This window comes from Equus asinus, chromosome 3 (genome assembly GCF_041296235.1).
Source record: "Equus asinus isolate D_3611 breed Donkey chromosome 3, EquAss-T2T_v2, whole genome shotgun sequence".
Classification (NCBI taxonomy): Eukaryota; Metazoa; Chordata; class Mammalia; order Perissodactyla; family Equidae; genus Equus; species Equus asinus.
Genome location: NC_091792.1, coordinates 76,877,269 through 76,891,362, shown reverse-complemented (window position 1 = coordinate 76,891,362; position 14,094 = coordinate 76,877,269). Strand labels below are relative to the sequence as shown.

At 41.9% G+C, this 14,094-nt stretch overlaps 1 protein-coding gene across 9 annotated transcripts in view; it reads left to right on the top strand.

Annotated features, from left to right (window-relative positions):
* The window catches only part of LOC139044919 (dehydrogenase/reductase SDR family member 6-like), a 28,099-nt gene that overhangs the window by 12,576 nt on the left and 1,429 nt on the right, over positions 1 to 14,094 (top strand). For 5 of the 9 annotated variants that reach the window (XM_070506498.1, XM_070506500.1, XM_070506497.1 and 2 more), the window contains 2 exons: positions 2,536 to 2,592; positions 10,778 to 10,891. In XM_070506498.1, coding sequence (XP_070362599.1) covers positions 2,536 to 2,592; positions 10,778 to 10,891 — 171 coding nt within the window. Of the gene's footprint in view, positions 1 to 2,535; positions 2,593 to 3,416; positions 10,893 to 14,094 lie in introns of those variants that run through there. The other 4 variants (XR_011502412.1, XR_011502414.1, XR_011502413.1 and 1 more) reach the window with 3 other exon arrangements.

Here is a 14,094-nt window from a genome sequence, read left to right as displayed (position 1 = left end):
GATTATGTATGTTAATTATATTTCAATAAAACTGGAACAATAAAGTAAAATGGGTTATTTGCTAAAATGGATAAGAAAGAATAATTTTAAGGCTTAGTTTTCAACACCATTCTACTCTACTAATTTTCCTAGTGTTTTTTATGAGGACCCCATTTCATTATGATTCTCTTTATTTTATAGACACACAAGTTGAGTTAAATATATTCTCCCCTCCATCTTCCTTGACTTGGTGGGTCACCTCAGCCTCTCCCGGTGTCCTTCGCTGTCTCCAGCACCATGCCATAGGCTGGTTTCAGACTCTCTGCTTTTAGTATGATTGGTAGCTAAGTATCAAAACGGAAAGTAGGAAGATGACCATAAAGAGATGTATAATCTTGGCAGCCTCATCCCTGATCCATTCGATCATTCACCGTCTCCATTCCTGCCTCTGTCTGAAAGCTACTGGAGAAACTCACCCCAACGGAAGTGACTTTTTTCTCTAGACCCTTTACACTGCCTCTCAAGACTCTGCTCTTTTAGAAACTTCACTTGATTTTCATGATAGAGTATATCCTGGTTTTCCTTCCTCTGTTCTCTAGTTGATATTCTCCCTTTTCCTCCTGGCAGTTATTTGAACTCTTCCCCACTCTCTCGTGGCCACCATCTCCCCTTGTTCTCTATAGTCATCCTCCCAGCCTCTGACTTCCATGAAAAGTTAGTGCCCATTAGGCCCATTCTCTCAACCTCTTGCTTCTTCCTCCAAAACGTTTATGAGTACCCATGCCCTTGCATGTACATAATATTATCTTGAAAACATACGTATATGTTATAATTAATAAAGTGTAAGTTCATTGAAAACAAAACATTTTTTAAGTCATAGCAGCCTGTTTCATTATATATTCTTTTAGGTCTGGGGCAGGGCCCAGTAATCTGCACTTTAAACTAGCACCTCAGGAGATCTTAATTCATCAAAACGTATTGACCGCCTACTGTGCCCCTTGTCTAGGAGGACAACACAGCCCCAGACCCTCCTCTCTCAAAGTTCACAATTGAGTGGGGAGATCCTGCAGGACGTATTTTTAGGAAACACTGCCCTTGACAGGAGGCTGCCATCAGTGCATGTGGCCATGGACTGAGCTCTGCCTGCTGTGTCTGCTTTTACCACTCCTTTCCCGAACCACTACTGCAGCTTCCAGTCGTCTCCAGCATAGGCTGCCAGAGGAACCTGTAATCCCCGGATCTAGACATACCGCTCCTCCTCTGCACTAAGGCCTGCCTTATCTTCAGGGGAAATCCCAAATTCCTAAATTTAGTCCCTGTTGGCCTCTAAGGCCTCTTTCCTCCCAGGGCCTGCCTTCCAGCCAGACCCATCCCTTCCCCCCAGTTCCATAATAGAACCTTTATACCTATGGTTCTCATTCCTTAAAACACACTTCTCTTTTGTTTTTCTGACTGTTACTCCACAAAAATGGGGTTCTCCTACCCAATGCACGTAGAAAAAAAACAATTAATTACAGCATCAGATTTGGGGAAAGAAAAAAGCTTTATTGCTAGCTTGATCTGCAAAGAGACAGGAGGCGTATTCTCTCAGATCTGTCTCCCTGATCAAGGACTTGGGGCAAAATTTATGGGATGAAGGGCAGGGTGGTCTGAAGGGTGGAGACGGATACTTGGAGGTGAGAAATGAGGTGAGTGATGATCTGTGCAAGTGCAGTCAGCTCCATGGCTCTTCATAGGACGCATATTCACAGAATGGTGATGTTGGCATGATCTGAGGGTGGAGTTTTCAGCCCTTTGATGTCAAAAAGATTACTTAACAGGCATTTGCGCAGGCCCACTTGATGGAATGGTGGTCTTACCTGGCCTGAACTGGACAAGGGGGGACTCTCAGTTCCTGAAAACCCACTCTTATTACTCTGTTGGTAAGACGGGGTCAGTTGAACTGGTCCTGGAGGGCCCACGGTTACACTAATACTCTAGTTTTCAAAAATCGACCCACATATTTCCTCCTAGGAGCCCTCCTCTGAGTGTCCAACAGTGGATTGGCCCCTTCCTACCACCCACCACCTGTTCTCTGTGAAGGCCCATGCTGTCTCTGGATGCTGATTATGTCAGCCACCCAGTCAGACTGGCAGCTCTCCATAGGCAGGGACTGTGTCACTTATCTTTGAATCTCCTGGACCTACACAATACCCAGCCACTGTAGGTATTCATCAAATAATGTGTTCACTGGAGTAAGAGTTTTCTAACATCAGGAACACAGTAAATATGAACATTCATTTGCACTGGCTTAGAGTTCATCCTCGGTCTTGCTGATACTCTTGTGACAGGGAAGGTGGTAGTCCCCCTGGGAGATGTTCTTGCCAGTGAGAGTGTACTCTGCCATCAGTTCCCAGCAGTGATGAGGAGGTTGTTAAGACTGCTTAATAGTACTTCATGTTAACAGCTAATAAGATGGTTCTGCAAACCCAGAGTAAATGCAGATCTTTTAAAGAGGTAGTATTTTTAGCCTGCAGAGTGGCATTTTTTTTTTTATTATTTGTTTTATTTTGGCAGATGCTCACAAATCTGGCAATATTATCAACATGTCCTCTGTGGCTTCCAGCATCAAAGGTAAGTCTGTTTTCCTCTGGGGGTTGTGATGAACATACTCATAATCTTCACAAGCTAAGGGTTTTGGAAACAAGCATAGCAGATATGATAAAACTTACCCATAACTTCAAAACTGCTCTTTTAAAATTAGTATTAAGTTCCTTGTCTACCAGTCCTTTCACCTTACATGTGATCCAGTGACATTAAATGAAAGTTTGTTTTTTGTGCTCTCCCGTTTAGTTCTTCTAATGGATATGGCAGTGGAGATCAAAGTGGGAGAAGGAAACATTTATTCATTTGATTAATCAAAAATGTATTGAACACCTACTGTGTGCCCCTGCCCCCAGAGAGTTCACAGTCCAAAACGGGGAGTGGGGAGAGGCTCAGGCAAACACACGTCTTCCACCATGTGATAGTTCCACTAAAGCGGAACACGCGCACTTAACCACTGAGCCACCAGGCTGGCCCCAGCTATTTCATTTTAAACTTGAAAATCCATGTGTGCCAGACTGTGCCCTTATCTCCATCTTGCACTGCAATCCTGGCCCTTCAACTTGACTTCTCGTTTAGGGCCCAGATCAACTGTCTTTGTGAAGCACCCCCCCAAGCCCACAGGCAGAGTTACTTCCCGTATTGTCACAGCACTTCATACAAAGCTCTGTTACAAAAAAAAAACAAAAAAAGAAATAGCCACTGCTGAGAGAACATTCCTTCTCTTTGCGAGGATACACACATTAAGCCTGCATGAGAGAGAAATGCAAAGAAATGCCTAAGCTTCTTGGACTTTTGTTTTGCTTTGCTTTACCCTAATTTTCTTTTCTTTTCTTTCTTTTTTTTTTTTTGAGGAAGATTAGCCCTCAGCTAACATCTGCCGCCAATCCTCCTCTTTTTGCTGAGGAAAGCTGGCCCTGAGCTAACATCCATGTCCATCTTCCTCTACTTTATATGTGGGACACCTGCCACAGCATGGCTTGATAAGCGGTGCTGTGTCCACACCCGGGATCCAAACCGGCGAACCCCAGGCTGCCAAAGCAGAACGTGCAAACTTAACCACTGCGCCAGTTTTCTTTTTTTATCTTTTTTATTTTATTGAGGTCATAATAGTTTATAACACTGTGAAGTTTCAGTTGTGCATTATTATTTTTCAGTCACCATATGTTGCCCGCAGCCGCAAAGGGCAAGGAATGACAGGCACCGCCAAGGCTATTTGGTTGTTTCAGCAATCAAAGGTTTTGGATAAAGGGAAACAGAACAAGGAGTGGGCATAAGGGAGAACAACAAATCGGTACTTACAACATCCACACCACAATCAGCTGGGGAAGTCCCAATAGTTTGTACGGCGGGTGGGAGTGCCGATTGTCCGGGTCTGAGGCAAGGTGTCCTTTCCTCAGTGAGACTCCCAATTGTTCTATGCCTGTGACTCCCTTTTACCCTAAGGTTTCTCTGGGTTCTGACTCAGGGTTTTAGACATTTGGATATTTTGAGTTATTTCTTCTTGTTCCCACAGATGGGGTGCTTCTATCTTTTTCGTTCCCATGGATAGGATGTTTCTAAAGTCCTGTCAGGTGCCCGTCAGGGTGGCCAGCCCAGACAAGGAACATGACACAGGACTCATTCTTTGTAACTTGTGCCTTAGAGTCAGGGCCGAAGTGGCCCTGAGCCCAGACACATTCCTTTGTGTAGGGCCCAGGCCCAGTATCCTTGGAAGGTGGGGAGGTCAATGAACTCTGTGCACCTTATAAATGGTGCCTCTTCACCCCTTGTGCCCACACCCTAACCCCCTTCCCCCTGGTAACCACTAAACTGTTTTCTTTGTCCATGTGTTAGTTTTTCTTCCACATATGAGTGAAATCATATGGTGTTTGTCTTTCTCTATCTGGCCTATTTTGCTTAGCATATTACCCTCCAGGTCCATCCATGTTGTGGTGAATGGGACAATTTTGTCTTTTTTATGGCTGAGTAGTATTCCGTTGTATATATACCACATCTTTATCCATTCATCAGTCGGTGGACTCTTGGGTTGCTTCCACATCTTGGCTATTGTGAATAATGCTGCAGTGAACATAGGGGTGCATATATCTTTACACATTCATGTTTTCATGATCTTTGGATAAATACTCAGTAGTGGAATAGGTGGGTGGTATGGTTATTTCTATTTTTAACTTTCTGAGGAATCTCCATACTGTTTTCCATGGTGGCTACACCAGTTTGCATTCCCACCAGCAGTGGATGAGGCTTCCCTTTTCTCCACATCCTCTGCAACATTTTTTGGTTTTTCTCTTGGTAATTATAGCCATTTTAACAGGTAAAAGGTGATATCTCATTGTATTTTTGATTTGCATTTCCCTAATAATTAGTGATGTTGAACATCTTTTCATGTGCCTGTTGGCCATCTATATATCTTCTTTGGAAAAATGTCTGTTTGTGTCCTCTGCCCATTTTTGGATCAGCTTGTTTGTTGTTGAGATGTATGAGTTCTTTGTCTATTTTGGAAATTAACACCTTGTTGGATTTATGATTTGCAAATATTTTCTCTCAGTTGGTGGGTTGTCTTTTTGTTTTGTTCCTGGTTTCCTTTGCCTTGCAGAAGCTCTTTAGTCCAATGAAGTCCCATTTGTTTATTTTTTTCTTTTGTTTCCCTTGTCCAAGTAAAAATGGTATTCGAAAAGATACTGCTAAGACTGATATCCAAGAGTGTACTGCTTATATTTTCTTCTGGGAGTTTTATGGTTTCACATCTTAGCTTCAAGTCTTTAATCTGTTTTGAGTTAATTTTTGTGTGTGGCAAAAGATAATGGTCTAACTTCATTCTTTTGCATATTTCTGTCCAGTTTTCCCAGCACCATTTATTGAAGAGACTTTCCGTTCTCCATTGTATGTTCTTGCCTCCTTTGTCGAAGATTAACTGTCCGTAGATGTGTGGGTTTATTTCTGGGCTTTCAGTGCTGTTCCATTGATCTGTGTGCTTGTTCTTGTACCAGTACCATGTTGTTTTGATTACTACAGCTTTGTAGTATATTTTGAAGTCAGGGATTGTGATGTGTCCAGCTTCATTCTTTTTTCTCAAGATTGTTTTGGCTATTCGGGGCCTTTTGTTGCCCCATGTAAATTTTAGGATTCTTTGTTCTATTTCCACATCATTGGGATTCTGATTGGGATTGCATTGAATCTGTAGGTTGCTTTAGGTAGTATGCAAGTTTTAACTATGTTTATTCTTCCAGTCCATGAGCCTGGAATATCTTTCCATTTCTTTATGTCATCATCAATTTCTTTCATTTAACGTCTTAAAGTTTTCATTGTGTAAGTCTTTCACCTCCTTGGTTAAATTTATTCCTAGATATTTTATTCTTTTTGTTGGGATTGTATATGGGATTGTATTCTTAAGTTCTCTTTCTGTTAGTTTGTTATTAGAGTATAGAAATGCAACTGACTTTTGTAAGCTGACTTTGTACCCTGCAACTTTGCTGTAGTTGTTGCTTGTTTCTAATAGTTTTCCTATGGATTCTTTAGGGTTTTATATATATAAAATCATATCATCTGAAAACAGCAAGAGTTTGACTTCTTCCTTGCCAATTTGGATTCCTTTTCTTTCTTTCTCTTGCCTAATTGCTCTGGCCAAAACCTCCAGGACTACGTGGAATAAGAGTGGTGAGAGTGGGCACCATTGTCTCGTTCCTGTTCTCAGAGGAATGTCTTTCAGTTTTTCCCCATTGAGTATGATGTTGGCTGTGGGTTTGTCATATATGGCCTTTATTATGTTGAGGTACTTTCCTTCACTACCCATTTTATTGAGAGTTTTTATCATAAATGGATGTTGGCTCTAGTTAAATGCTTTCTCTGCATCTCTTGAGATGATCATGTGGTTTTTATTCCTCATTTTGTTAATGTGTATCATATTGATTGATTTGCAGGTGTTGAACCATCCCTGCATCCCTGGAATAAATCCCACTTGATCATGTTGTATTATCCTTTTAATGTGATGCTGTATTTGGTTTACCAATGTTTTGTTGAGGATTCTTCGTCTATGTTCATCAGCAATATTGGCCTGTAATTTTCCTTCTTTGTGTTGTCTTTGTCTGGCTTTGGGATCAGGGTGATATTGGCCTCATAAAATGTGTTAGGAAGTATTTCATCATCTTCAATTTTTTGGAATAGTTTGAGAAGGATAGGTATTAAATCTTCTTTGAGTGTTTGGTAGAATTCTCCAGAGAAGCCATCTGGTCCTGGACTTTTATTTTTTGGAAGACTTTTGATTACTGTTTCAATCTCTTTACTTGTGATTGGTATATTCAGATTCTCTGTTTCTTCTTGGTTCAGTTTGGGAGGTTGTATGAGTCTAAGAATTTATCCATTTCTTCCAGATTGTCCAATTTGTTGGCATATGGTTTTTCATAGTATTCTCTTATAATTCTTTGTATTTCTGTGGTATCCATTGTAATTTCTCCTCTTTCACTTCTAATTTTATTTGAGCCTTCTCTCTTTTTTTTAAATTAGTGAGTCTGGCCAAGGGTTTGTCAATTTTGTTTTTCTTCTCAAAGAACTAGGTCTTAGTTTCATTGATCCTGTCTACTGTTTTTTTGGTTTCAATTCATTTATTTCTGCTCTAATTTTTATTATTTCCCTACTTTTGCTGACTTTGGGCCTTTTTTGTTCTTCTTTTTCTAATTCTGTTAGGCGTAATTTGATTGCTTATTTGAGATTTTTCTTATTGGTTAAGGTGGGCCTATATTGCCATGAATTTCCCTCTCAGGACCACTTTTGCTGCATTCCATGTGAGTTGGTATCGTGTATTTTCATTTTTATTTGTCTCCAGTTGTTTTTTGATTTCTCCTTTAATTTCTTCAATGATCCATTGGTTGCTCAGTAGGTTGTTGTTTAGTCTCTGCATGTTTATCTCTTTCCCAGCTTTTTTCTTGTAGTTGATTTCTAGTTTTATAGTATTATGGTTGGAAAAGATGCTTGATATGATTTCGATCTTCTTAAATTTATTGAGGCTTGCCTTATTTCCCAACATGTGGTCCTTCTTTGAGAATGTTCCACGTGCACCTGAGAAGAATGTGTATTCTGCTGGCTTTTGGGTGGAGTGTTCTATATATATCTATTAAGTCTGTCTGGTCTGTAATTCATTTAGTTCCACTATTTCCTTGTTGAGCTTCTCTCTGGATGGTCTATCCATTGATGAAAGTGGGGTGTTAACATCACCTGCTATTACTGTGTTGCTGTTAATGTCTCCTTTTAGGTCAGTTAATAGGTGCTTTATGTACTTTGGTGCTCCTGGGTTACATACACATATGTGTTAAATCCTTTTGGTGGAGTGTCCCTTTTGTTGTTATATACTGCCCTTCTTTGTCTCCCATTGCCTTTTTTTTTTTTTGGGTGAGGAAGATTGGCCCTGAGCTAATGTCCATGCCAGTCTTCCTCTTTTGTATATGGGATGCCACCATATCATGGCTTGATGGGCAATGTGTAGGTCCACGCCCAAGATCTGAACCCATGAACCCTAGGCCTCCAAATCAGAGCACGTGAACTTAACCACTACATTACCAGGCTGGCCCCATCTCATTGTCTTTTTTATCTTGAAGTCTACTTTGTCTGCTGTAAATATGGCAACACCTGCTTTCTTTTGTTTGCCATTGGTTTGGAGTATTGTCTTCCATCCTTTTACTCTAAGCTTGTTTGTCTTTAGAACTGAGACGTGTTTCCTGGAGGCAGCATATTGTTGGGTCTTGTTTTCTAATTCATCCAGCTATTCTATGTCTTTTGATTGGGGAATTTAATCCATTTGCATTTAGAGTGATTACTGATATATGAGGGCTTAATGCTGCCATTTTATCACTTGTTTCCCAGTTGTTCTGTATTTCCCTTTTTCTTATCCCGTGTATTTCAGACGGATGATTCAGTTTGGTGGCTCTCTATGATGGTTTTCTCAGTTTTCTGCTTATTTATCATTTGTGTCTCAGTTGTGATTTTTTTAGTGGTTAACCTGCACTTTGTGTACAAGATCTCATAGATGAGATAGTCCATTTCTGATAGACTCTTATCTCTTTTGACTAAGCAGTTTCCATCCCTTTCCCCTTCGCCTTCTGCATTATTGTTGTCACAACTTGTTCCATTTTGTGTTGTGAGTTTGTGGTTAAAATGATGAGACTATATTTATTCTTGATATTTTCCTTCCCTTCATCTTTAATGTTATGCTAATCTGTTCTGATAAAGAGTTGCAATTTTCTGATTTTGTCTGCCTGTTTATCTCCTTGCTGAAGGCTGTGTAAACCCTTTCTTCTTCTTTTCAGGTATGAAGGCCTTCTTGATCAAATCTTGTAGGGGGCCTTGTGGCAATGAACTCCCTGAGCTTTTGTTTATCTGGGAAAGATTTTATTTCTCCATGATATCTGAAGGATATGTTTGCTGGATAGAGTATTCTTGGCTTAGAGTTTTTGTCTTTCAGAATTTTTAATATATCATTCCAGTCTCTCCTAGCCTGTAAGGTTTCTGCTGAGAAATCCAATTAAAGCCTGGTGGGGTTTCCTTTGTAGGTGATTTTCTTCTGCTTTACTGTCCTTAGTATTTTTTCCGTGCCATTAAGTTTTGCCAGTTTTACTAATCCATGCCTTGGAGAAAGTCTTTTTACATTGATGCAATTAGGAGTTCTCTTAGCTTCTTTTACTTCTAATTCCAGCTCTTTCCCCAGGGTTGGGAAGTTTTCAGCTATTATTTCTTTGAACAAGTTTTGTGCTCCATTCTCCTTCTCTTCTCCCTCTGGAATACCTGTATTTCTGTTCACTAAATTGCTAATTTTATCCTCCGTAATATCAGCTCTGTCATTCAAGGTCTCCAAATTTTTCTTTATCTCATTTATTGTGTTTTCATCTCCAACATTTCTGATCGTTTTTTTCTTTATAGTTTCAATCTCTTTTGTGAAGAATTCTCTCCGTTCATTAATTTTGTTCCTGATTTCATTGAACGGTCTTTCTGAGTTCTCATAACTTATTGAGTATTTTATGATGGCCATTTTGAATTCTCTGTCATTTAGATTGTAGAATTCTGTGCCTTCAGGATTGCTTTCTGAGTATTTGTCTTTTTCCTTCTGGTCAGGAGTATTAATATACTTCATACCATTCAATGGGGTGGATTTGTGCATTTGCATACTGATAGTATCTGGTCATACATTCCACCTGCCACCACTGGAGAGGGGGCAGCACCTGTGTAATCTGAGCCCACCGTGATCCCTGTCAGCCCTGCTTGTCCGAGCCTGGGCCACTTGTTGGGACTGCAGAGGCCCTGTGGGCTCTCCCACCAGACAAGAAAGCGATTATGCAGGAGCTCAGGGCTGCTGCCTGCTCCCACAGTCCCACTGAGTTGCAGTCCACCCCTTGGGGCTGCAGTGGTACTATGGGCATTCAAGGCAGCTGGGAATTTGTTTGCCTGGGTGCACAGCTCCACTGCCATCTGCTCCTAGGTCACACCAGCCATTAGTGCTTTGTGGGCAGGGCCTCCCCACTGGGTCTGAGCCTAGCCATTCCCTGGGACTGCAGTGGCTCTGGGCTCTCCCACCAGACGAGAAAGCGATCGTGCGGGGGCTCAGGGCTGCCATCACCTGTTCCTGTGGTCACGCCGAGGCACGCTCCCACCCTTGGGGCTGCAGCAGTACTATGGGCCTCCAGCTGGGAGAGCAGCTGCATGTGTGTACAGGTCTGCTGGGGGACCAGAAGAGTACTCACCTATCTCCACCACCTCTCCAGGGGTAGTCCATCCCCCTTCAAATGTATAGCTGCGCAGGTCTCTCAGGCATCCTGAGGTGCTGTGTGGGTATCTTCTGCTGATCAATGAATGACCATTTAGTTGTAGTTCGAAGAGGGAGAGACAAAGGGAACAGCTCACTCCACCATGATGCCGATGTCACTCCTAATTTTCTTTTGGAATCTGCCTAAGGTTTCTCCCAGCTGATGATGAAAAACTAAAACCACTTGTCATTTAAGTGCAGCATCTCAACACCTGAGTCTCAGTTGAGTTGTGCCGATAATGATACTATTTTCCTAAATTCAGAAACTCACCCTATTAAGGGAGAAAACCTGATATCAATTTTTAAAAAACAGTGGGGTGAGAGGAAGCATGACACTGGTTACTGGGGACACTAATTTGTGTTCCCTTTCTAGAGGAGACTGTGTTTTTCATTCCTTCACTTGTCGAACCTTCTCTTCATCCTCAGGAGTTGTGAACAGATGTGTCTACAGCACAACCAAGGCAGCCGTGATTGGCCTCACAAAGTCCGTGGCTGCAGACTTCATCCAGCAGGGGATCAGGTGCAACTGTGTGTGTCCAGGTGAGTTAGGCTCCACAGGGCTATGAAATTGTCCTTTGTGACATCCCACTTGCCACTGTGAGAGAGATCTCCATAAGCTTGTTTACTACCTGTTACTGTGGCCTGTCATTGGGACAAGTTCAAAAGGGAAAGAGTCCCATCCTGTTAAGGTAACAGTCTAACAGTCAGTTGGGAGAGAGATCCTAAGTCATCAGGAATAAGCCACTGAGGCAAACAGTTTACATGCTGCTCATGCACGTGGCGGCAATTCTAAACCACTGGGTTAAGAGACATGAGTCACCAGGGCTTACTGTTTTGGAAGCAGACCAGGGATGACTGTGTCGGGGGGAAGATGAAAAGTAGCCCATGCTCACAGGACAGCGGAAGAAAGTAAGAGGAGCCTCCCAGAACACAGGGGCTCTGCCGTGGAAATCACCTGGGTTGGCCCAGGGATAAAAAGGAGGGATTAATACCTTCCTTGATGCTATACAAAGTGAGTCAGCAAACTATGGCCTGCAGGCCAAATCCAGCCCACCGCCTATTTTGTAAATATAGTTTTATTGGAACACATCCACACCCAGTTTGCTTCTTGTATTGGCAATGACTGCTTTCATCCTACAACAGCAGAGTTGAAAACAAATGGTTCTTAACACCAAGAATATTTACTGTTTGGCTCTTCACCCAAATGTGCTGACCGCTCATAAAAGAAAGGAGAAAAGCAGAACTTATTAGTAGCAAGGACATTCAATGTGTCCAAACTAAAGCATTCAATAACCTATTTCTTAGGAATGACTTCTCATTTTCTTAATATCTGTAGGTGTGTCTATTAATTAGATATGCCCTTTCACCTGGTTCCACTGACCAACATGAATATAGGCTACCTAAGAAGAATTACTAACTTCCTCTCTGGAAAGAAATGAAATGAACATCCAGGATCCAGGTTTTTCTCAGTAGTTCACAGCTGGTGTGGGGATTGAGGAGGGGAAGCATTGCAGTTCCCTGTGGGACCTTTCACGACCTGGAGGGTATGCTAGGATCTGGGGGGGAGTTGACGGGGAATAGGCTGGACAGCCCCACAGGAGATTCTGATGTAATCCAGCCTGGTCTCCCCTCAGGTTGAAAACCACTGATTTATTAAAGAGGGAAGACGACTATATACCTTTTGTTGACACAGAATAACCAATAACCATTTTATAGATAAGAAAGATAAGGTGCGTTTTACTTGAATCAGGCAGTCTCTACAAAGGAAGAAAGCGTTCCAGAGAGGCATGGTTTTCAGTACAGTTTTATACCTTTTTAGAACACAGAACATCCATAAAACACACCCAGGATACATATTCATCAAAGTTTCAGAGAGATACTCAGTTGCAAATTAGCAAGCAGGTCAACATGACCCTGATGTCAGGAAGGGGAACTTATCTTTAAAGAGTTCTGATACTGGTGGGCACAGGAGGGGAAGTGTGCATCCTTATCTTCAAAGAGTGCCTTCTTTTACTTTGAGATAATGCATAATGCCCTCTTTAATGGTTAAGGCAGATGTTTGATAGGCTATAAGTCAGGTGTCTTTAGTTCAAGCCAAATCAGTTTTAAACCAAAATAGCTACCCCATATACCTCAATATGTGAAAATTTCTTGTCACTTTCAAGCTACAGCATTCCCCTTATGGAGGTGTTGTGTATAATTTTTCTTGGACTAAAAAGGTAAACATCGGTAACACTAAGAAACAGGAGGATACAGAAGAGACAGTTTCACTTGGTTTTAACATACAAACTGGTGATACCTGAGCCTAGCTGTTCTTGGTACCATTTACCCGGTGGAATAAATGGCAAAATGATTTGGAAAATGTGATTGTTTTAGCAGCTAGCCTTTTCAGAAGATTGGAAAATATGTTATCAAATTCTCTGGGACAAGGAACTAGCTGTGACTCACTGACCCAGTCCCAGAAGGAAACATGATGGGGAATGAGTGTGTGTGGGATGGTGCTGATGGCTGTAGAGTCACAGCTGGTCAGCACGACTTGGGTAGACAGTAGCATGGTGTGTCAGCCTGTGCCATGGACACAGCAGAGTCAGGTGACAGTGGAATGAAGCAGAAGGCATAGGCTTGATCCACAGCTCTCATTTAATGGCCATTCATACTGGCCACATGTAAGATGTGACGCTCATTTTCCTCAGTGGGAGGAAGCTGTAGAAGCTGTAAGGATTTTGAGGAGAGTGTTAGAGAAGCTCAAGGCATCTTGAGCACACTGCTGGTGAAATTTTGGACTTTAAGGAGGCTGTTGATGAGAGAAGTAAGCAAAATGTTGTCTGAGGGGCTGGCCCCGTGGCCGAGTGGTTAAGTTCGCGAGCTCCGCTGCAGGCGGCCCAGTGTTTCGTTGGTTCGAATCCTGGGCACAGACATGGCACTGCTCATCAGACCACGCTGAGGCAGCGTCCCACATACCACAACTAGAAGGACCCACAACGAAGAATATACAACTATGTACCGGGGGGCTTTGGGGAGAAAAAGGAAAAAAATAAAATCTTTAAAAAAAAAAATGTTGTCTGAAACTGGATACAAGGGGGTCTTTGTTATGTGGTTTCAGAAATTTTATCAGCACTATTGGCTGCAGTGACATGGAAGGTATAAAATGTTTCTAATGAACCAGGCAATGTAGCGAAGGCAATTTCATCCCAGAGTGGGGAGAGTGCCGCCCCTCCGAGTAAAATGTGAGAGGAGAAAGAAGCTAAAGAAAGGGTTCTTAGACAGAAAAGTGTCAGAAAGTGCAAATTTTGAAGCTTCCCAGCCTCTCCAGAGAAATGGCAAATGGTCATAAATTTAAGGAATTATTTCTGAGCAGACCTCAAATCTGCAGTGCTGTGAGGAGCCCGCTCTAAAGATGGACCTGAAGGATGACTGCAGATCATTTTCCGTGACCGTAGGAAGACCGTGTGGCCTCCTGGAGTACTGTCAGTCAGAAAGAGGCTTCCTGAGAATTTACAGGTTACATACGTTAACAAAAAAAGTCTGGGGAACTTGCTCTGTAGGAAGGTGAACTAAGTGGGGTTGTAAAAATTTTAGTGTCATTCTTATTTTTCTTTTTTTAAGTAAAATATTGTAAATTATATTTTTCAATGAAAAACATGAAACAATGTTAAAATAGGAATTTGAAGCCAATGAAAACTGGCAAGATAATGAGGAAAATTTAGAACCAAGGACTGTGACAAGCATGGAGCTGTCCCTGA